General features: G+C 38.7%; 1 protein-coding gene across 1 annotated transcript; it reads right to left on the bottom strand.

The window, feature by feature from the left end:
• Positions 1–1352: 1352 nt before the first annotated feature.
• Positions 1353–2051, bottom strand: LOC142178162 (uncharacterized). The gene has a single exon (XM_075247491.1). It carries the CDS (start codon positions 2049–2051, stop codon positions 1353–1355), a length of 699 nt encoding a protein of 232 aa, XP_075103592.1.
• Between the last annotated feature and the right edge of the window lie 21997 nt (positions 2052–24048).

Raw genomic sequence — 24048 nt, 5'->3', positions numbered from 1 at the left:
ATAAAATAAAAAATCCACATGCATTCCCAATCGTCCCCAGTGTCTAGAATATTTGCTCATAGGCGGACATGCACTGTTTGAACAATAATTCATGTGTCTTCCAATTATATTCCGATGAAGTCTTAGCATGAAACCACTCTTGGGATATTGTAGTAATGGAATGCATTGATTTTTTATTCTGCAATACATCCATTAGTCCCATTTATGACCTCCTAAGAAGCTTACCTAGTATGATCTCCAAGACTAAACTGCTGGGCAGAAGCCTTTTGCTGCGCTCCAAAACATATGCTGCCCTTGCTAGAGTAAGTAAGCTTGATTAGTTAAGCTTGAATCCCATTTTGCTAAGGTATTGGTTGTTGATCATTTGCTTCCTACAAGCCAACATAACACTGCCAATCCCTAGCTTCTCGAAGTGTAAACGGCCTCGAATTGGTTATTTGAGGGTTCCAATAGGTTCGTATGGTAATTTTGGATTGAGAGCATGTTCGGATTTGGATTGGAGGTTCCTAGGGTGTTTTGGCGCAAAAATGAAAACGAAGTTAGTACAAAAAATGACCATCATGTTCTCCTCCCTAAGGACTTGAGCATGGTGATCTACTACATTCTTCAACCCCTTACTACTCCTTTCATCCTCATCTCCTAACCCCTTGCAACCCTTACTCATAGATATGGACATTGTAATTTATCACTATTCACAATCCTTCTACCTTGTACCTCCAATTGATCGAAGCCATGTGCTTCCATATAGCCATTATCAAGAGCATAGTTAGCTAAATAGTCAGCCAATTTATTGCCCTCCCTCATAATATGTGTGACTCTAGCAATGCATCTCTCCATTATACCTTTGATTTCTTCAACATATGTTGCTACTGTCCAAGGTGCAATCCATGTGCCATCAACTACATTTTTCAATATCATGGAGTCCGTTTGCACCCCGATATGTGCGTAACCATGCTGCCTGCAGTATCTCAATGCTTCAAGAATAGCAAGGGCTTCAGCTTCAGTGTTGATAACCTCCTAGATTTCCCTCCCCATTGCATACTTTACATCTCCTTCTTCATTCCTTAATACAAATCCAATCGAACTCTTGTGCGGGTTACCTCTTGATGCCCCATCTGTATTGACTTTTATCCACCCTTGAGTAGGAACTTCCCACATAACTTTAGTCACTTCAAACATGGAGTGTAATTCTCCATCATATGCAATAAATATGGCCATTTGTGTGGAACATTCTGCAAACTTGACTTCCTCGCTTTGACTAAGGCTTGTAGTGTAGATGATACATGATATATAACTTTACTAATTGATATCGCTTCCCCAGGCTTATAACTATTCCTCCTCTTCCAGATTTTTCACAAAATGATGGAGGGTGGTACATAAAATATAGGTTTAAGTCTTGGCACAACCTGGACAATCCAACATTTAGTTACTGCATGTTGCAAGGAGATCCCTTCCATTGATATTCCTGCATTTGAGAGAAAGTAATACCAAATAGTGTGAGTTGCATATGATCTATAGAAAACATGAGCTAATGTCTCCTCGTCTGGATTTCGATAGCACCAACACCTCGATGGCATAAAATAGCCCCATCTCCTAAAGTGATCATCAAGTGGTAGCCTTGCTTTCCAAACCTTCCACGTGAAAAAAGCAGTCTTAAAATGCAGCCCTTTCACCCATATATTTTTAAATGCAATCCTGGGATCTCTTCTCCTCCTAGTGTATTCCCAAGCATATTTGACTGTGAATTTACCTCTAGCCTCCAACATCCAATAAGGTCTATCTAATTCGTCATGCATTACTGGAGGCTTAATATTCTCAATGATATGAAGTGTAAGATCATGAGTTAAGATGTCCATAAGCATGTCCTCATCCCATTCTCCTTCCTCCACCACATCGTACACATTATGAATAACTTCATCACAATAAAAATCCTGTGGAGTAATGAAATATAATGCTCCTAATCCTGTCCAATTGACAAACCAGAAAAGTGAGGAGCCCATTCTTGGTTGCCATATTATCTTATGCTCAATGTTATCTCTACATTCTAACATCTTCCTCCAAATGTATTATCCATTTCTCCATTGTACTACTATAGTTTTTAACTTCTTGCAATATTTTTGACTCATGAAAGAGCTCCATAAGGTAGGTTTATTTCTAAAATTTCACCAAAGTTTACAAAATAAAGCTTTGGAGATATCATGTAATGATCTAAACCCTACTCCTCCTTCTTCACATGGCAAGCTTAATGTATCCCAAGAAGCCCCCAGTGCATTCCTTTACCACCTATTGCATTACTCCAGAAAAACTGTGCAAACATCTTGTGCAACTTATTAATGACAAATGAGGGAGGGTTCATTGATGACAACAAATGTATTGGCATGCTTTTCAACACATGTGTTATCAAAATTGCTCGACCACCAATAGAAAGAAGTTTACCTTTCCACGATTGTAATTTGTCTAGAATTTTGTTGATGAGGCCATGATAGTAGTTTGTTCTCCTTCTTGCATAAAATATAGGGCAGCCAAGGTATGTGAAGTGGAACTCCTGCCTACCTATTCCTATGATCCTTTGAAACTTATTCACCACTGCACTGCTTGTAGAGTGATGCATGTATACTGTTGATTTAGCCTTATTTATCAACTGCCCAGAAGCCACCTCATAAGCACTCAAAACCTCCATGATCAATTGTAATGAAGTTGCATCTGAGGTTGAAAAATTATGGTATTGTCTGCATATGCAAGATGATTGATCCTTGGACTCCATTTTGGTAACCCAAACCCACATAAGTAAAGATTCAAGTGAAGTGAATTCAATCCCCTTGACAATGCCTCGGCAGCTAGAATGAATAGAGTAGGTGACAAAGGGTAACTTTGTTTAATTCCTCTGGTGGATTTGAAAAATCCATAGGGCTGGCCATTAATCAACACTGAGTACCAATTGTTTGCAACAATGCCATAAACAATCCCAATGAATCTCTCACAGAAGCCCATTTTCCTCAGCATTTTAGTCATGAATAGCTAAGATAGTCTATCATATGCTTTGGTCATGTCTAACTTGATCACCACATTTAGTCCTGCCCTTGTTCTCAGTCTAATATCAGTTATTATTTGTTGAGTCAATAGCACATTCTCCACAATACTCCTCCCTTTAACAAATCTAGCATGTTCATTTGATATAAGTGTAGGTAACAAGTTGACTACTCTTTCATGGATAACCCTTGAGAACACCTTGTTAATAAAGTTGCTAAGACTTATAGGTCTCATTTTAGAATATGTGACCACTTCCTTTTAAATAGGGAACAATACTAAGTTTGTGTGCGTGATAAACTTAGGTAGTTCCTGGCCATTGAAAAAATCTTTCACCATAGCATACACATCATCTCCTATGATCTCCCAGCAGTAATGAAAGAACTTTCCACTGAAGCCATCAGGTCCTCCTGCACTTTCCCCATTTAGCCCAAACACAGCGTGTTTGGCCTCCTCTTTTGTAGGTTGTCTTACCAAATCTTGGTTATGCTCCATAGTGACCATATTAGGAACATGATCAATGATCCCAAATGCAGTAGGGACAATATCTTTACGAAACTTAGCAGTAAAGAATCTTACTGCTTCTTCAGCCATTTGTGCATTGCCTTCAATCCAGTTTCCTTCTGCATTTTGAATCTTCTTCAACTGCAATCTTCTTCTCCTCCCATTCACTTGAACATGAAAGAATCTATTATTGCGATCACCATCTTTAAACTAGGTCATACCAGATTTCTGCTTCCAAAATTCTTCCTTAAGTGATAAGAATATGATAGGTTATGCTTGTACTTTATAAAGTCTTTCCCTATTAATCTGAGTAGGATTAAGTTCAAATTGAGTTTCATGCACCATCACCACTTCTTCTAAGCTAGCAATTTTCTGAAAAATATCTCCATAAGTAGCCTTGCTCCATGCTAATAATGCCTTCTTTAACTTCTTCAATTTGTGATTGAATATGATAAAGAGATTAGCACTAAAATCAAGCTGCCAGTTTTCCTTCACTACATCTTGAAAAGTCGCATGATCTATCCAAAAGTTTAGGAATTTGAATTGCTTGTTAACAGGAATAACATCTGGATCACACTTGATTAACAAGTGGTTGTGGTCATATCCAATTTTGGACAAGTGCGTGATCTCCAACCCTAGGAATAACTGTAGTAATTTATCATTAGACAGCACTCTATCCAGCCTTTTAAATATAAAATCAACCTCAACTCTACCATTCCACCATGTAAAAATGCTTCCTTTGAAACCAAGATCATGAAAATTTCACGTATTGATACAATGCCTAAAGTCATCTAATGCATTCAAATCTACTGGAAGTCCACCAAATTTCTCCTCCTCATCCCAAATTACATTGAAATCCCCACTAACAATCCATGGAGATATCATATCGCTAGCCAAAGCATACAGTGTATCCCATAATTCTATTCTCTCTATGGCATCACATTTGGCATACATTAATGTAAGTATGATCTCTTTTTGCGAATTAAAGTCAAACAACTTAAGAGTAAGTTGTTGAACTATGTCAATAAGAATAGTAACCTCATAATCATCATCAACAAAGGCTCATATTTTATTAGAAACATTCATAATAGTCTGAGCAAAACCAATCCTTCTTCTATATATTTCCAGTTTCCTCACTTGTTGCATTGGTTCCATCAGCCCCACAAATCTAAATTGATGTTGTTTATGCATTGTAATAAGCCTTTCAAAGGCTTTCTTGGTATTTACAAAACTAATATTCTAAATGATAGCATTCATAGCTAAACATTGGATTTAGAGATTGTCCATCTTGTTTGCACTCCAGTGCCAGGGACACTAGTGTTTTCTTTTTGTTGCCTCTTCTTGCCTTTGCCAACTGATTTCACCTTCTCTATTTTCCTGGGAGATAGATCACCTTACCGTACCACATTCATGAAGTTCTGGGCATTTGATTCCTCATCCATGTCCTTTCCATTTCTTGCATCATTCTCTTCTTCTTGGATCACTTGTTGTTGCTTTGTTATCTGATTCTTCCAAGGTTTAGGGACTACTAATTTAGCTACCTTTTGATCCATAGGAGCTGGGGATACATTTGTTACCTTTTTTTCCAGCTATGTTGGTGTCCTTAGGCATCAAATAAGGCCTAGGGTTTACTGTATCTAGGGTTGCATCAGGTTGTTTAGGGCTAGGGTTACTTTCTGGAGTTTGTGCTGGTGGATTTGGACTTTTAGGTTTGTCTGGAGGTTTAGGATTAGCTCAGCATCTCTCTTAACACTTGATTCTATGACTGTGCCACCCTTATCACCTGCAGGATGTTCATCTGTAGGTAATACTTCCTCATCATGATCATCTTTATCAACTAACTGTACCACATCTTATAGATCTTCACCACATGATTGAATACCATCTTCTACATCTACCTACTCATTTTCAGAGTGAAATTCACCTTCTTCTTCAGATTCTTCTTCTACCTGTTCAGTCTATAATCATCCTAGTTGCACATTGCTAGTAACTAAAGTCTGTGAAAGAACCTTTTGGCAGGACTGCTTAGTTATAACTAGTTGAGGAAAATATGCTCCCTTTTGTTCCTTGTTAACACTATTATCATTGTGTTCATTACCTTGGACTGTATTGGTAGGTACAAAGGTCCTATTCACCCATTGATTTGTTGATTCTTTTTGTACTGCTTCACTAGTTCCCTTCTTATTCGTCTTAGGACTAGCATTCTTTCCTTTTTCCAGCTTGTTAATCCCAGTTGAAGCAGGCATGAAGACAGCAGCCATTGGGTTCAATCTCCCAATTTAAATAGGATTAGGTCTAGGGCTTCTTTGAGTAACAGTTTTCACCACCAAAGCCAACTGATTATTGTCTTCCTTCTCCACTTCTTCCACCTCTACAGTCACGAATGTGTTTGTTGTTTGAACCTGCTGGGCACCACCACCAACTGGGATAATTTCTTTCCCAGTTTTATTTTACGAATCATCCTGTTTTCCGGTGTTCTTTACACGATTGTCCCTCACCTCTTTCCACTGCTCACCAACATTACCAACTACTCTTCCACTTGTAAATATCATTAATGGACCCTTATTTTTCTTCTTTTCTTCAACATTACCAGTTGCAACCTGTTTGTCTTTGTCATGAACCATTAATTCTGGATGTAACCTCCAACAATCAATCTCACCATGACCTTGTAGCCTACACTCTTTGCAATATTTAGGTAGAAAATCATATTGAATTTTCACCCATTCCGTCCTTATTTCCCCAGTAGATTCATTCTCTAATTCCACAGGCACTTTCTTGGGCAAGTCAGTTAGAATATCAACAAGGACTTTAACTCTAGCACAACTAGGTCGTGTTTTATTTGTAGTAGCTATATCGAGGTGTAATGGTTTCCCTACTGCTGAAGCTAAAGAGAACACACATTCCTTCACAAAATACGTTGGTAACAAGCTTAGAAAAGATATCCAAGCCATAGCCATTGGAGTTTCTTCCCCTACTTTAAACTTTGCATTATAAATTAGCAGCCTCATTTGATATTTATAACCATCCTTAGCTCTAACATAATAAGCACTCTTTGACGTAAGATTAATAAAGTCCTACCATAATGTCAATATAATAAGCACATGCCTATCTCTAAAGAAGCCAACATTGCATTCACCTTTGATTCCACATTGAGATGGGATAATTCTACATAACTCTTATAATTCTGGCCATTCATAAGAGAACTTACCCACAACTGTGTATTATAATCCTTCAATGATATTCATACGATCAACTTCTGCTTCTGTAAACTTGACAAGAGGTTATCCATGCAAGAATGTAGTGATGATAGTACAAATGTATTTGTGAGATCACAAATCTTATGATGTGTCATGTGATTTGATAAAAATTCTTATTTTCAGAATTTGTTGGCAAAATGACACTAAGGAAAATCTAATAAGTTTTATTAACACTTATGTATTGATGAGAGTACATATGTTTGAGCGCTAAAGATAAATTTTCATGAAAGAGTATTCCTTTCGAAATTTGAAAAATATAGTAGAACTCGTTATATATTTAAAAGGTTAATGTTAAATTACTAAAGGCTTTAGCATGAAAAGGGTAATTCATTTGATTTTATTCAAATAATTTGGATTGGATTGATAATCATGATTTAATGAAAATAGATCCTTTGAAGCTGTTAGACTATGAATTTATTGTTGATATGCCAAAATTTTGGGAGTTACTAGTGTAGGCCATAGACATTGGTTCGAATATTGAGTTCGTTACCATGGAACTACATGTGCGGTGTAGGGACGCATTCATGCTACGCTGAGGTTTGTGGGATAAAGTCCTCCATTGTGGGGGGAAATTATCATTACTTAAAGTAATGAGGTAAAGTCGACTCGTACGACACTACGGGAAGTCATCCAGACAAGTAGGGTCAAATACTTGTTGCTTGGTTGATCACCTAGTGGTGTTTATTATGCTGGTGTTGATATAGTACTCCCGATGAAACGTAAAAGAGGACTTTCTTATGTTTAGGCCTAAGGAGATAAAAATAATTTCAATTATTTAATGAAATTAAAATGGTTCTATATGATTTCTACTAAAATCTTGGATTTATATAAATTTTCTAAAAACTTATATCATGGCGTACATTTCACTTGTCTTTTTATTTAAAATGATAAAGAGCATGATCTATATAACTGTTTATACTTTATAGTAACTATTGGTTGCATATTCTTTCATAAATATTGTTCCAGAAACTTGAGTTAGAGAGAGTATATAATACTAATTGAGTACCGTGGTGGTGTACTTATCCCTCAGGGGCCCCATTCCAGGGCTCCGCTTACTTTACAGGTTTCATGATGAGGAATGATAGACATGCTAACAGGGTTAGGCTGACTCTTTTCCCAAGGTATATGGTGAGGCACCACTCCTATTTCGTGGTACCTATCATGTTGCTTTCTTATATTGTGTTAGTCGGGCATTGTGCAAGTGTTTAGTTCTATTTCTTGGTATAGAGGCTCAATAGATAGTTGAAATGAGTTATAGTAATGGGATTTGAAAATATATTTTGTTTTATTTGGTCTCAATATTATTATGAAAGGCTTCATGTATGATTTTTGTCATGACCAAATTCTCACTTCAAGGCCGTGTGGTACCTAGCAGAACTTGCTAAGCACGCCAACTCACAATCAATAGATAAAGTCCATTTTCATTACTTAACACAGATACATAATAATTAAAGATTGATATAGTCTCAAAACAATAATAATATCTGATAAAAACCCAAGTACAACCTTAACACGATCAATACGGTATGCCTCAAGACTAGGTGGCAAAAGTACACGAGCAACTACGAAAATGAGATCAAGTCTGTATACATGTCGAGCTATCTGAAATACAAATAATAAAAGGAACATGAACTTGGGAACTACAAAGTAGATCCATGAAGTGCAACTCATCCTAAGTCTCCGTGAAATCTCCTAGCTCAATCAGGAAGCTCTACTAGGACCCACCTACTGATCTATACAAAAAGATGTGCATAAACGTATTATGAGTACACCACAATCGATACTCAGTAAGTACCAAGTCTAACCTCGAAGAAGTAGTGGCGAGGCGCTTCTGAATATTTACCACACTGATATAATAATAAAATTAAGAACTGAAATAATAAATAATATCATGAATAACAAAAAGCCACAAATATCATTAGTTGAAAGGTATTAAGCATGCTTTTCTAGCACAGAAATAACTGTAATGCTACTCATATATAGAAACAAAAGATAGCATGATCAAATAATGGAGCCGAGACTCCCAGTTAACATATAAGAATATCAAGTAACAATTAACAGTGAAATAAACACTTTAAAACGAGCCAATAATAAGAATGCGTGCTCGACTGGTACAAGATCCACGTACCCCGATACACAATTCATGTATCAACATAACCCGATATAAAATCCATGTACCAAACCGGTACAAAATAAATGTACTAACCACACTCATAGGGCCCAAAGTAACATGGGTTATCACCTGACTCCGGAGGGGTAGATCGAAATCCAAGCGCAAAGAGGGGCATAATAGCATCCCTCATAAATTAATAACCGATCATCACGTCCAATATGCCATAACTGTATTTCATCTGCACGCTTAGCCTTCATGCCCAAAAATCCATTATCCAAAATGTAAATATATGCTCAAAAATTATAGATAAAAGGTGCACAAGGACTTAATAAATATCATATGGATATGTGCCCATGAAATCTCTATGTGACTACAGATAATTATGAAATTCAACATATCAAGAATAAGTTCTCATGCCTTCATAATTAATCATAAGCCTAGGAATGATTTCTAACATGAGTAAGATAGCAAGCATAGTCACATAAGTTAAATAATTCATGATTAAAATGAGCACATAGTAAAAACAAGGCATAAAATATTCAAATTCTACCCCGGTCATGATATAAACTCGGTAAATGCATATATTATCGCTGTCACGTATATAAACTATCCCCAATACCTTAAACACATAGCAAACAAGTCAAATCATAGGGGTTTCCCTCTTAACAAAGTTAGCCAAGAGACTTACCTCCACCCGGTGGCCTCTAATCTCCTAAAATAGCCTTTCCTCTCAAACAAACCTCCAAACGAGCCGAATCTATCCAAATACAACTCAATAATGTCAAAGAAAATCATAAAAATCGAACCCAAATGATAAAGATTGTATCTTTAATCAAATACAGAAAGTCAATCGAAACATCAACCCGGGCCCTCTTCCCGGAGCCAGACAAAACTCACAAATTCTAAACACCCATTCCGATATGAGTCCAAATACAAGTTTCATCCAAAACCAACTCCAAATCGGGGTTCGAATCCCAAATACTCATTTTCCAAAACTTCTTACAAAAATCCCACTTTTTTCCTTTAGATTTCATCATCCAAAACCTAAAATCAAAGATAAAATCATGAATAATAATCAAATCTGAGTTGAAAGACACTTACACAATACAAGTGGGTGAAAATCGCTCAAAACTCGCCCCAATCCGAGCTCCTAATCTCAAAATATGATAAAATAGGCCAAACCATCTATCAAAATAACACTGCCCAGCGATTCCACTTTTGCAGACACATAAATTGCTTCTGTGACTCCGTTTCTACAAAAATATGCTCGCATCAGCGAGCTCACTAACATCCCGACCCTTCACTTCTGCGAAGCAAGTTTTCGCTTCAGCGGGGCTGCACCTGCGGAACAGCCTCGCAGGTGCGCGATCGCTTCTACGCCAAAAGTCAGCATCTGCAGACTCCCTGTCCCAGGCCCAAATTCTAATTCTATGTTCACCTGTCCGCATCTGCGGACTCGCACCTGCCTTCCAAACGTCACAGGTGCGAAAAAACCATACTAGAACTGCCCTTAAATTTCAACATGTTCAAAAACTAATCTGAAACATACCCGAGCCCCCCGGGACCCTGCAAAATCATACCAACCAGTCCCAAAAACTAGCATGGACCTACTTGAGACTTCAAATCACAAAAAATAACATCAAAACCATAAATCGCACCTCAATTCAAGCTTAATGAACTAATCAAACTTTTAACTTCCAAACTCAAGCGAACCACGTCTAACCAACTCGGAAGAAACTAAAATTTTACACACAAGTTTCAAATGACATAATGAACTTATTCCAACTCCCAGAACAGCAATCCGACCCCGGTAGCCTCCAAGTCAACTCCCGATGAAACCTATTATCCTTCCAAACCTTCAAATTTTTAATTTTCACCAAATAGAGCCAAATTAACCTAGGTCCTCCAAATCCCCATCTCGACATACGCCTAAGTCCAAAATCACCGTACAAACCTATTGGAACCATCAAAATCCCATTCTGCGATTGTTTACAATAAAGTCAAGTTTCGGTCAACTCTTACAACTTAAGCTTCTACAATGACACTAAGTATTCCAAATCACTCCCGGACCTTTTCGAAACCAAACCAACCATCCCTAAAAGTCACAAAACAATAGACACACATACGACAAGTATTAAATAAGGCAACAGGACTCAAATACAAAAAATAATCGGCCGGGTCAAACGAGTTCAGAAACCTACCTGGAATTCCAAAAACATGAGGATATCTGCTCTGCATATCATGTTCGGTCTCGCAAGTTGCCTCCTTGACTGGTTGACCCTTCCACTAAACCTTCATCATTGCAATATGCTTCGACCTCAATTTTTGAACCTGCCTATCCAAAATGGCCACTGGTTCTACTTCATAAGATAAGTTCTCATCCAATTTCACCGAACTAAAATCTAACACATGTGACTGATTCTCACAATACTTCCGAAACATGGAAACATGGAACAAAGGATGAACTCCCAACAAGCTGGATGGAAGAGCAAGCATGTAAGCCGCCTCACGCAGTCTCTCCAAAACCTCAAATGGACCAATGACCGAGGGCTCAACTTGCCCTTCTTCCTGAACCTTATCACGCCCACAGTATTGTATTAAAGATTCCTAGTATTTTTCAGTAGAGCTTATGATTCTGTACCATCAGATTTTAGGGATTGTACTATTGTTGCTCAGTTATGGTTATTATGTCATTTATCAGCTTGATTTAATATCTTAGTCATTATTTCTGTTAATTTCTCAATATGTGTTAGGCTTACCTAGTCTTAGAGACTAGGTGTCATCACGACTACCTAAGGTGGGATTTTGGGGTCATGACAAGTTGGTGTTAGAGCTCTAGGTTCATAGGTGCTACAAGTCATAAGCAAGTTTAGTAGTGTCTTGCGGATCGGATGGAGACGTCTGTACTTATCTTCTAGAGGCTACGGAACTATTAGGAAAGTCCACTTCTTTGATTCCTTATCATGTTGTTGTTGATTTCTGAATCTGAACCTTTGTCTTTCTATTCTCTCATATATGGTAAGTACACGCACTTCTGGATTAGCTATGCAGACACCTGCACCCCTAATAGAGTCGCGATAGGCCGGGGCCGAGATAGAGGCCGAGGAGGGACGTGCCACAGATAGGGCACCTGCCAGAGCAGCGATTGAGGAGCCACCAGCAGCTCCGGTTGGGGGACATGCACCCGAGGCGCCTGCTACTACCCATGCACTCCAGGAAACATTACCACACTTCTCGAGTATGTTCGGCACTTTAGTTCAGGCAGGATTGATCCTGGTTACACCAGCCACATCTTAGGCTGGGAGAGGAGCTCAGACTCCAGCCGCCCGTACCCCAGAGCAGCGGGTCCATGTAGATCAGGTTCCTGGAGTTTTGCCAGCATAACCCATTATCCCAGTTCAGCCTGAGGTCACTCCAGAGGCATCGGAGGAGGAGTAGAGGAAACTTAAGAGGTTCAAGAAGTATGACCCTCCTACTTATAGTGGCATAGTTCCTGAGAATGCATAGGGTTTTCTACGAGTGCCATCATATTCTCAACACCATGGGCATTGTGGAGGTGAGTAGAGTCGCCTTTAGTACATTTTAGCTGTCAAGAGCAGCCTATAGATGGTGGCAGGCTTATGAGGAGGGTAGGCCAGCTGATGTCGCACCACTCACTTAAACTCAATTTTAACTTATGCTTTTGAGGGAGATCGTCCCACAGATCCTCTGGGATGCATGGCGCACAAAGTTTGAGCAGGTGCATCAGGGGACTATGAAAGTGTCAGAGTATGCCATCAGGTTCAGTGGGTTGTCCCACCATGTACTCGCTTTAGTTTCTACAGTCAGAGATCAAGTCCGTAGATTTATTGATGGGCTCAATTATGATCTTAGATTCAGCATAGCTCAAGGTTTGGAAATCGATACTCCGTTTCAGCTGGTTGTAGAGATCGCTCATAGGTTGGAGCGTATGCGAGGCCAGGATAGGGAGGATAGGGAGGCCAAGATGCCTCGAGATTCTAGAGGATTTAGTGGTGCCCGCGCTCCAATTGTAGCTCGTCATGGAAGAGGTTATGTGAGCCGACCAGTTCATTCAGCACTTCCATCTACTCGAAGTGCTCTAGCCACCCATTATGCATAGCCACTTTCCAGTGCACCTCCTGCACGGGGTGCCTTCAGCGGTCAATTGAGCCGACCGGTTCAGACTCAATTACAGTAGCCATGGCCATCGAGATGTTGTTTATAGTGTGGTGATACTAGGCATATGGTGAGGGACTATCCCAAACTTAGGAGAGGTGCACCTCCATAGACTTCACAGGTTCCTCGGATTCCACAGGGCGCACAGGCTATGGTTGCTACTCAGCCCATTTCAATTCCACCATATCGTATGGCACTAGTAGAGTTGAAGGAATTAAAGGAATAGCTTCAGGAGTTTCTTGATAAAGGTTTCATCCAACCGAGTGTCTTGCCTTGGGGTACTCTAGTTCTATTTGTGAAGGAGAACGGCTTTATCAGCTTCAGGGTGCTAGAGTGTTCTCGAAGATCGATTTGAGATCAGGATATCATTAGCTGAAGATCTGGGATTCAGACATTCTAAAGACGGCTTTCAGGACTCGATATGGTCACTATGAGTTTTTAGTGATGTCATTCGGACTAGCCAATACCCCAACAGCCTTTATGCACTTGATGAACAGTGTATTCTAGCCATATCTTGATTTATTCGTCATCGTGTTAATTGACGACATATGGGTATATTCTCGCATTCGGCAGAATCATGAGCAGCACTTGCAGATTGTGCTCTAGACCTTGAGGGAGAAGAAGCTATATGCTAAATTCTCCAAATGTGAGTTTTTGCTTGATTCGGTGGCATTTTGGGCCATGTTGTGTCTAGTGAAGGGATCAAGGTAGATGCGAAGAAGGTGGAGGCAGTTCAGTGTTGGCCCAGACCGTCTGCAGCTACAGATATTCGGATCTTCTTGGGTTTGGCAGGATATTATCACTATTTCATAGAGGATTTTTCATCCATCGCAGCTCCTTTGATCAGATTAACCCTAAATGGTGCTCCTTTCAGATTGTCCGACCAGTGTGAGGCTAGCTTTCAGAAGCTCAAGAATGCATTGACTACAGCCCAGTAATGGTGTTGTCTACAGGCTCGAGATCTTGTACCGTGTATTTTTATGCGTCGCATATTGGGCACAATGTTGATACAAGATGGTAGGGTGATTGCCTACATATCTCGCTAGTTGAAGCTTCATGAGAATAATTACCATGTGCATGATTTAGAGTTGGCAGATATTGTTCATGCATTGAAAATTTGGAGGAACTATTTATACGGTGTTCATTGAGGTCTATACCGGCCATTGGAGTCTCCAACACCTATTCAAGCAAAAGGACCTTAATTTGCAACAGCGGAGATGGTTAGAGATACTGAAAGACTATGATATCACCATATTATATCTTCCGGGGAAGGCCAATGTGGTGGCAGATGCATTGAGTAGGAAGGCTGAGAGCATGGGCAGTTTGGCATATTTACCAGTACCAGAGAGGCCACTAGCCATGGATGTTCAGGCTTTGGCCAACCGAATTGTGACATTGGATGTTTCAGAGCCTAGCAAGATTTTTGCATGTGTGGTGGTATAGTCATCATTGTTGGAGCATTCAAGGCTCGCCAGTTTGATGATCCTCACTTGATGGTATTGAGGAACACGGTGCAGCGGCATGGTGCTAAGGAGGTTGTGATTGGTGATGATGGTGTTATGCATCTTCAAGGCCGAATTTGTGTTCCAAATGTTGATGGGTTGAAAGACTTGATCCTTGAGGAGGCTCACAGCTTGCACTATTCCATTCTTGCAAGTGTTACGAAGATGTACTGTGACTTGAAACATCACTATTGGTGGCGGCGAATGAAGAAAGATATTGTTGCTTATGTCTCTTGATGTTTGAATTATCAACAGGTGAAGTATGAGCATCAAAAACCGAGAGGGTTGATTCAGATATTGGAGATAATAGAGTGGAAGTGGGAGCGCATCACGATGGATTTTGTGGTAGGCTTACCATAGACCTTGAAGAAGTATGACGTAGTTTGGGTTATTGTGAACCAGTTGACTAAGTACTCACACTTCATTCCAATGATGACTTCCTATTATTCAAAGTGGTTGGCTTAAATCTATATCCGGGAGATTATCCGTCTGCATGGCGTGCCCATTCCCATCGTTTCTAACTGAGGCACACAGTTCACATCGCATTTTGGAGAGCTGTGCAATGTAAATTGAGCATGCAGGTTGAGTTGAGCACAGCATTTCATCCTCAGACGGATGGAGGACATTTGTACAAAGCGCTCTACCCTAAAACAAATTATCCAAAACAATCTGGTGCTTGACAATGCATGTCGCAGATCTGGTCTGATCACCCGATCAGGATGTTCCTACCACACACCTAGGCGACGGAAAGGATTCAGGAAGTTTAGATGGCCAAGAATTCCAGATGGGACAACAAGGTCCAGGAGTTTTTCACAAAAAGAACTAATGCTTCATTTGCCACAAGATTGGACATTTCGCAAGAAATTGTCCCCAATCGAGGACATCTATCAAACTTCTGGAAGAAATTGAAGATTATACTGGTATACATCTTGGAGAAGAAAAGGACCTTGAATTCATGTTCTTTATAGATGATGAACCCATTGAAGAAACTTTATTCTCTCATGATATATACGAAGATCTTGGTGATGACCACTACCAAATTACAGAACCAGCAACCAAAGCCCAAGAGGAGATCAACGCTATCATAGTCATTCCTCATGTGGAACTCAAAGTTTATCCATCTAAATAGAATAAGCCAACTCAGGTCATTGCTTTTATTGACACTGGAGCTGCTTTTTCACTCATGAATCCAGATGTTCCCCCTGAAGATCAATGGGTACTGCACTTCAAGGATTTCAATACTGCATCAAATGGGATCCTAACTACCACATCCATCACAAAGCACCCAATCATAATTGAGTTTTTTCCACGATTGAAGTATATAACCAAGCTAATAGGGTATGATATACCATGAAAAGACCTTATTGTTGGATTTGACATTTTCAGACAACTAAAAGATCAACTTCAGATCAGGGCTAACAGGATAACTTTTAAGAAGCAGTTCAAACTTTATTCTGAAGTTCCAAGGCTATTCTAGATCACCGATGATGAACAAATCAAGGAGATTGAACAACATCTCGTTGGGCATTCATGTGCGGAATTCCACAAGAATTTTATGAAGAAAAGAGAAAGCCCGTTATGGAAGAATGAAGAGTTTTTTATCAAGCTCCCTTTCAAGAAAAATAAAAATATCAATCCAACAAAACCCAGTCATTCAGGCATGAACCCAGATCATCTTTAGCTTGCAAATAAATAATGCGAAGAAATCTTGGAATTTGATCTGATAGATCAATCAGATTCACAATGGGCATGCGAAGTATTTTATGTAAACAAAAGAGCTAAACAAATAAGAGGAAACTAAGTTTAGTTATTAACTATCAGCCTCTTAACCACTTTCTCCAAGATGATAAATTGCCTATCCCAAATAAACTTACCCTTTTCTCCCACTTAGCCAAAGCCAAATATTTTTCAAAGTTTGATCTTAAATCTGGATTTTGCAATTGGGAATCCACCCTGAAGAAAGAGCCAAAACACGATTTTGCATCCTCGATCATCATTTCCAATGAAAAGTCATGCCTTTTGAATTAAAAATTGCACCCTCCTTATTCCAAAAAGCCATGAAATATATATTCTAACCTATCCTCCATACCTCTTTGGTTTACATTGATGATATCCTGTTATCTAGTGATACACTGGAGGATTATATCAACTTGCTCAATCAATTTGAGGCACTGGTAACACAGTATGGGATTATGCTTTCAGCAAAGAAGATGGTTCTTGCTCAAAAGGAGATTGATTTCCTCAGAATGCACTTTGTCCAAGGGGCATCCAGTCCAGGATCACATATATGTCAAGAGCTAATCAAATTTCTAGATACTAGCCTCACAACAGAGCAAATCCAATAGTTCTTAGGTATAATAAATTATGTAAGAGATTTCATCCCAAATATCTCTACATACATTTCTTCATTCACAAAGATGCTTAAGAAAAATGCTCTGTCATGGGGGAAGGAACAAGATGAAGCAGTCAAGAAAATAAAGGAGATATCCAAAGATGTCAAGTCTCTTTACATCCCCTTAAAAGGTAAGAAAATATTGCAAACTGATGCCAGCAATGAACATTGGAGTGTTGTTCTGTTTGAAGAAAAAGTTGGCCAGAGAAAAATATGTGGATACATTAATGGGAAGTTCAAAGATACCGAGCAATATTATCACTCTACGTTCAAGGAAATTCTTGTAGTAAAGAATGGGATTAAAAAATTCAATTTCTTCCTTATCCATACAGAATTTTTAATAGAAATGGATATGAAGGTCTTCCCAAAAATGATCCACATGAATGCAAAAAATATTCCCAATCCTCATATTCTCATATGGGCCCAATGGTTCTCTCCATACAAGTTCCAAGTCAAGCATCTGAAAGGAAAGGATAATGTTCTCGCAGATTTTCTATCCAGACAAGAAGAATTCTCAAAGAGATTTTCACCAGAGAAAATGAAGCCGAAACAAAAGCTAAACAACCAGATCTTCATGTTTTCAAATGCACCATGAACCATTTCATTAAAGCCAATGGGTCACCCACCGGAGTTGTTCAATCTCATAGATCCCTTTGATCTATCAATCATAATAGAAAGAAGAACTTATTATGAGCTCCAGGTTTTCCGACAACATGGAGGATCCATTCTTAAGTCCTACGGAGTCAATCTAGAATATCCATTCTTCCATATATTCATGGAACAAGATAAGGGTTTTCCCCAGTTACGTTAATGGTTTTTCTGGTACTAATGCCATCAATATTATATTTTCATAGAATTCAAGTGCAACGTATTCAAGGATTTTGACAATATTGAACCTGCTCTTAAAGTATTTCTATTATGTTTCAAGCCTCGACGATATTGGATATAATGTTTTAATGATTCCTACAAAACAAAGATATTCATGTTCCATAGGCCAATGAAGATTATTAATGGAAAGGTCCAGGCGCAAGCAGAAGTATCATTCTGGTGGAAATTTTCTGTTTCCATTTTATCCCTGGAAGAAGAATACAGTGAAGCACAAAGAACTATCTTCCAGCAAAATAAGTTTATCTGAGAGAAATATGGCCAAATGAATGGGCAAGCTGGAATATACCAGCACTCATCCTCACTGGGGACGAGTCCGAGAAGCAGCAAAAGAATATCAGACCCCTTACGAAGTCATCCAAGAAAAAATCACTCATGACATCGCCAGGTTAAAGTTATATATTACATCTCACAATCCAAAGGAGAAGGAACACAACGAAGCAGGATCACTAAGATCCGGGTGTTACTACACGAGATCTTTGAAAAGAAGTCTAGAAGAATCAATGCCAGATAATCATGAGGATTTAAACCTAAATCCTTGCTAATCTCACCTTAATCCCACATTACCTACCAAAAAACCCTAAAAATCATCTACCCATACCAAGACAAAATTTCACATATTATCATACTTTCTGGGGGCCACTTTCACATACTTCCACATTCTTTGTCACATGGATCACCCTAATTTCGCATGCTCCCACCTACTTCCACATGCTTTACCATGTATATTGCACCTCTTTCACATGTTCTCAGAAGCTTTTTAGTATATATTAGTTGCTTGGCCTAAGGTCCTTCACATGTCAAAAGGGACCCACTTGTAGATAGGTTATCCATATAAGATAGGCTTATTTTTATAATATAAGTTTTTCTTGTAATAATCTACTAGCCATATATAAAGGAGGTAATGTAGTAGTTGTAGGATCAGCTAGTAAACATTGTAAATCTTTGTGATATATTCCATATGAGTTTCTTCTAAATTTTTCTCTTGCTCTTTCTTTCGAATGGATGGAAAGGCCAGTACTTGTATGAAAATAGAATAAGAATACTCTAAGAAAGTTAGCTTATTATAGTACGAAAGTTTTCTGAGTTAGAACAGCTAAAGTTGATTATAGTACAAAAGTTTTCTTAGTTGTGTAGCTTGGCAAGCCATCCCTAAAGGGTTGTGAAGCCTACCCCTTTGTAGAAATATTTTTGCTACTATAAGCAAATTTACTGTTTGTGTAACTTGGCAAGCCATCCCTAATGGGTTGTCGAAGCCAGCCCCTATTTGGCAAGCCATCCTAACTAGGTTGTGAAGCCATCCCTTTTGTAGGAAAACTTTCGTGTCTATAATTAAGTTTGCTTTCTTGGTAGTCTCTTACTTTGTTCTTATACTAGGTATACCTAACCCAACCCGCTAGCTAAGCGAAATAGCAGTCAAACACAACTCTAATGAAAAATAATAAAAAATCAATAAGTGAAAACTACCAAGATAACTGGTAGTACAAGTCATAAGCCTCTAAGATTTAGATTACAAACTTGGTATGAAAATAAATACATCTGTTTGGATTATATATAGACAGAGTAAGAGTCTAAAACTACCAAGGAAAAATGGTAGATCTGGATAGTAGATACATCTTTACTGCCAGCTCCCGTCATCCACAGCATCTCAGCTCCAAGATCTGCACACAAGGTGCAAAAGTGTAGTATGAGTACAACCGACCACATGTACTCAGCAAGTATCATAACTAACTTCAGCAAGGTAATAGTGGCAAGAATTATAAATGATACTCGCTATTCACCTGTACAATTCATAATTCCAACAAGTACAGAATAATAATATGATCAAGTCATGAATCACAGATAAACCACCTTACTGCACACAATAACTTAACGTACTCTGCTCTGTCAACAATCCAACATATAAAGAATATATTCAAATAAATTAGGTAAAACAACCAAGGATATTGCAAGTAAAGATGAAATGCAATAACCAAATCAAACACTGGCTAGCTTTTCCACAAAATTCCAATAACCGAACCAAACCACTAATCAGATTTCCTGGAACCGCGTGTACACTATCAAGAAGGAACATGAGAGGGTAACTCTATGGGTATGGATCCATATCCACACGATGCACAGACAAATCACGTTCTAATATCACAATACGCCCGACATGGTCACAGGCTCAATATCACAATCCGACAGGCATGATCACAAGCTGAATATCACAATCCGCACGGCGTGGTCATGTGCTCACTATCACTATCCGCCCGGCATGGTCACAGGCTCAATATCACAATCCAACAGGCGTGGTCACGTGCTCAATATCATTATTCTCTTGGCATGGTCACATGCTCAATATCATAATCTGCACATCAAGTTCACATGCTCAACATCATAATTTGCCCGGCGTGGTCACAGGCTCAACATCACAATTTGCACGACGTGTTCACATGCTATCAGTCCAATCTATATCACACAGAAAGCATATATACAAGAATACATGTACATGATCAATGAATATCAAATTTCATACTTCTAGACTGGTATAAGTGACATGCTAGGGTGTATGCATGTGCAACGTGTACTATCAAAACTCAAAACAGGCAATTACATCACGAAAGTAGCAATTATCAGGTTCAATTAGGAAATTAACCTCTATGTAACCTCAAACATGGCTCAACTAGCTCACAGCAGGGGTATGAATATAAGAACCATCACAGCATGAAGCTTATCCATCAATCCAAGGCATATCATAGCCTAAATACTACCTCGAGCATGAATAATACCCCGGTGCACGTGAATGGGCTCAACCCCACACATGTGCACCACCCATAGCACGTAGCTATCACAAATAACTTAGACAACTAGTGACTCAACTAAGTTTAGATAAGATATATACCTCAATCAAGCCAAATCGATACTTTAGAAGCGCCATCCCGCACGAATCGACCTCCGAATGGCTCGAAACTAGCCAAAAGCAACTCAAAAACATCAAATAATACTATAGAAATCAAACTCAAACGATAAAGGTCGAATCTTTAATTAAATACTCAAAGTCAACCAAAAGGTCAACTCCATGTTAGCACCCCGGAACCCAAAATAACTCACAAATTACAGCAACCCATTCAAATACGAGTCCAAATATATAATTGGTTTCCAAATCCAACCTCAATTTCATGTTCAAAACCACAAAGTTCATTCTCTTAAGTTCAAGTCAAAAAAAACCCCAATTTCTTCTCTTCTAATCCTTGATTTAGGTTTAATAATTCATGGAAAAATAAAATATATAATCAAAACAAAGAAATCATTACTTACCCTCAAGATTCGGGTGTTTAACTCCTACAAAATTGCCTTACTTGTGAACCCAAAAAGTGAAGAAAATGAACACAAAATCCCAAAATTGGACATTAAATACCACTGCCAGACCTCTTTCTTCGTGATTGTGGTCACCAACCTCATGATTGCGGTTCACAAAATGCCCAGCACGATTTTACCCATCACAACCACGGCCAAGAACTGTCGCGATCACGATGAACAAATTCGAACAAACTTGCTCAACTCTTCGAGACAGCCTCTCGTATAATGGCCATTACTTTCTATACAAAATTTCAAATGACAAACGATTTGATTTTCTGAAAGCTAGACACAAAAGGTTACAACTTTTATTTTTGGATCATCTTAAATTCCTTATGGATTGCAAGATATAACCTCTGGAAGTCAGCTCAGCGATAATAGAAATTTCTTCTGCCCGAATGCATAAAGGCCACCGCGATCACAATTCTATCATGACCCAAAATCCAACCAGCCATGATGGCACCTAACCCAGCCCACTAGGTAAGCCAGATAGAAGTAAACATAATTCAAATGAGATAATAGGAATTATTAAATGGAATAACTGAGTTTCTATACAACAACCCAAGGATTGTTAGTACAAGTCATGAGCTTCTAAGACTTAGAATGTACAAAGTTGGTACGAAATAAATACACCATCTGTCTGAAATATGCATAAACAGAATTTTAAAACATAAAGCTACCAAGGACAAGTGTCAGCTATCATCGTTACACATGGACATCTTCGATGCCAGCTCCTACCATACACAGCAACATCAGCTCCAAGATATGCACGCAAGGTGCAGAAGTGTAGTATGGGTACAACTGACCCCATGTACTCAATAAATGAGAAACCTACCTCAGGTTAAAAGCAATGACGAGCTCAAAACAATGGTCAGATTCCAACATCAATAGCCAATGATAATTCATAATAATGTAAAATAGACAATAATAATGAACAACTTAAGGGATACCATGCTCGGCTCGTTCACAGTTTTGGGAGAGTAAACATGCTTTTCAAGTATAACAGTTAAAGTTCAAATCTTCCACTGAAATCCGTTAAACATGAGTTTATTGAAAGAACTATGTTTTCCCAATTACAACATCAGATAATCCTCTTTTTTTTGTTTACCAGTTATCATGCGAAAATTATATCTCCATGCCTATATGGCAAGTATACATGTCAACTAATCAATTGGCATATCACCGTCTAGCATGAGAAAGGTACATCTTTATGCCTATATGTCAAATATACATGTCAAGTAATCAAATGTCATGTCATGATCTAGCATGAGGAAGGTATATCTCTATGCCTACATGTCAAGTATACATGTCAAGAAATCGGTTTTCACAGTGGAATCATTAAGCACACACAATCTTAGCACACTCCAGGTGCCTGGCTAAAATTCCCCAAACAATATCACCGTGGATCCATCAAAATAAACACACTTAGCACTGTACGGGTGCCTGGCATAATTACCCATCATCGAGCACGAGTATATAACATTGTGCATGCACCCACTGCTAGCATGTCAAACTCAGAAGGGGTAAATACTACCCAAGCGCTAATCATAATCACATAGCCCAAATAGTGGGGCCTGGTGCATGTGTAGCCTCAAATCAGTATAGCTTAGCCCAATATGGGGCCTGGCATACACGTCACCTCAATATCAATATAATCGTTGCAGCATACAACCCGATTCAAATATCCATATTAATACGGCTCTATGGCCCACATCAGTCAACAATCCGCTCAAGTCTCAATATGCAAACATCTCACAGAAACACAATCCAACTATATAACACGAACTGTCACAATATGTCTCAAATACAGTTCAAACTCGTGCCACATACAAGGCTTCCAATATCATATGACACAGCATATCAAAAGTGCACAGAGAAAGAGATGTGACATGTGGATGGAACTATCATGACTATACAGTATGACTACGACTAAGGCAAATAGCTCAACATAGCGAAAAAAGCCCTAAGGCATGATTTCTAGCATGAATAATATACCACGTAGTCACATAAATGGAGAAAACATGATATCAAAGAAGCATGATAGCAAAACAAGGCATATAATAGCCTAAGAACTACCCGGATCATGAATACCTTGGTGCGCACACACGCGCCTGTCACCTAGCATGTGTGTCACCCTCAACCCATCTCAAATATCATAGTTCTCATAGATATTTACCCTCAAATGCAAGTTTAGATATATTACTTACCTCGAATAAGCCAAATCAAACACCGAGCAAGCCAATCGATACTCTAGAAATGCCTTCCCGCGTGAATCAACCTCCGAACGGCTCAAAACTAGCCAAAAGCAACTCAAAAACAACAAATAATGCCTTAAGAAACAAATTCAAGCGATAAAGGTCGAATCTTTATTCAAATACTCAAAGTCAACCAAAAATTCAACCCGGGTCCACATCTCAGAACACGACAAAACTCATAAATTCTGATAACACATTTGAATAGGAGTCTAACCATATAAGTTTCATCTAAATCCGACCTCAATTTCATGTTCAAAATCCCAAATTTTATTCTCTTAAGTTCAAGTCAAAAAATACAAATTTCTTCTCTTCAAATTCTTGATTTAGGTGTAATAATCCATGAAAAAATAAAACATACAATCAAAATAAAGATAAAATTACTTAACCTCAAGATAAGGGTGTTTATCCCCTCCAAAATTGCCTTATTTGTGCTCCAAGAACTCAAAATGTGAAGAAAATAAACTCAAAATCCTGAAATTTGATGTTTTAATGCACTGCTAGTGGTCCTTCTTTGCGATCACGCTCAACCTTGCGATCGGGATTCCAAAATTGACCAGCACAAATGGCGCGATCGCGATGAAAAAATTCCATTAACCCT

Source organism: Nicotiana tabacum, chromosome 24, assembly GCF_000715075.1.
Source record: "Nicotiana tabacum cultivar K326 chromosome 24, ASM71507v2, whole genome shotgun sequence".
NCBI lineage: Eukaryota > Viridiplantae > Streptophyta > Magnoliopsida > Solanales > Solanaceae > Nicotiana > Nicotiana tabacum.
The sequence above is the reverse complement of the archived record's forward strand: the minus strand, read 5'-3'. Positions and strand labels throughout refer to the sequence as shown.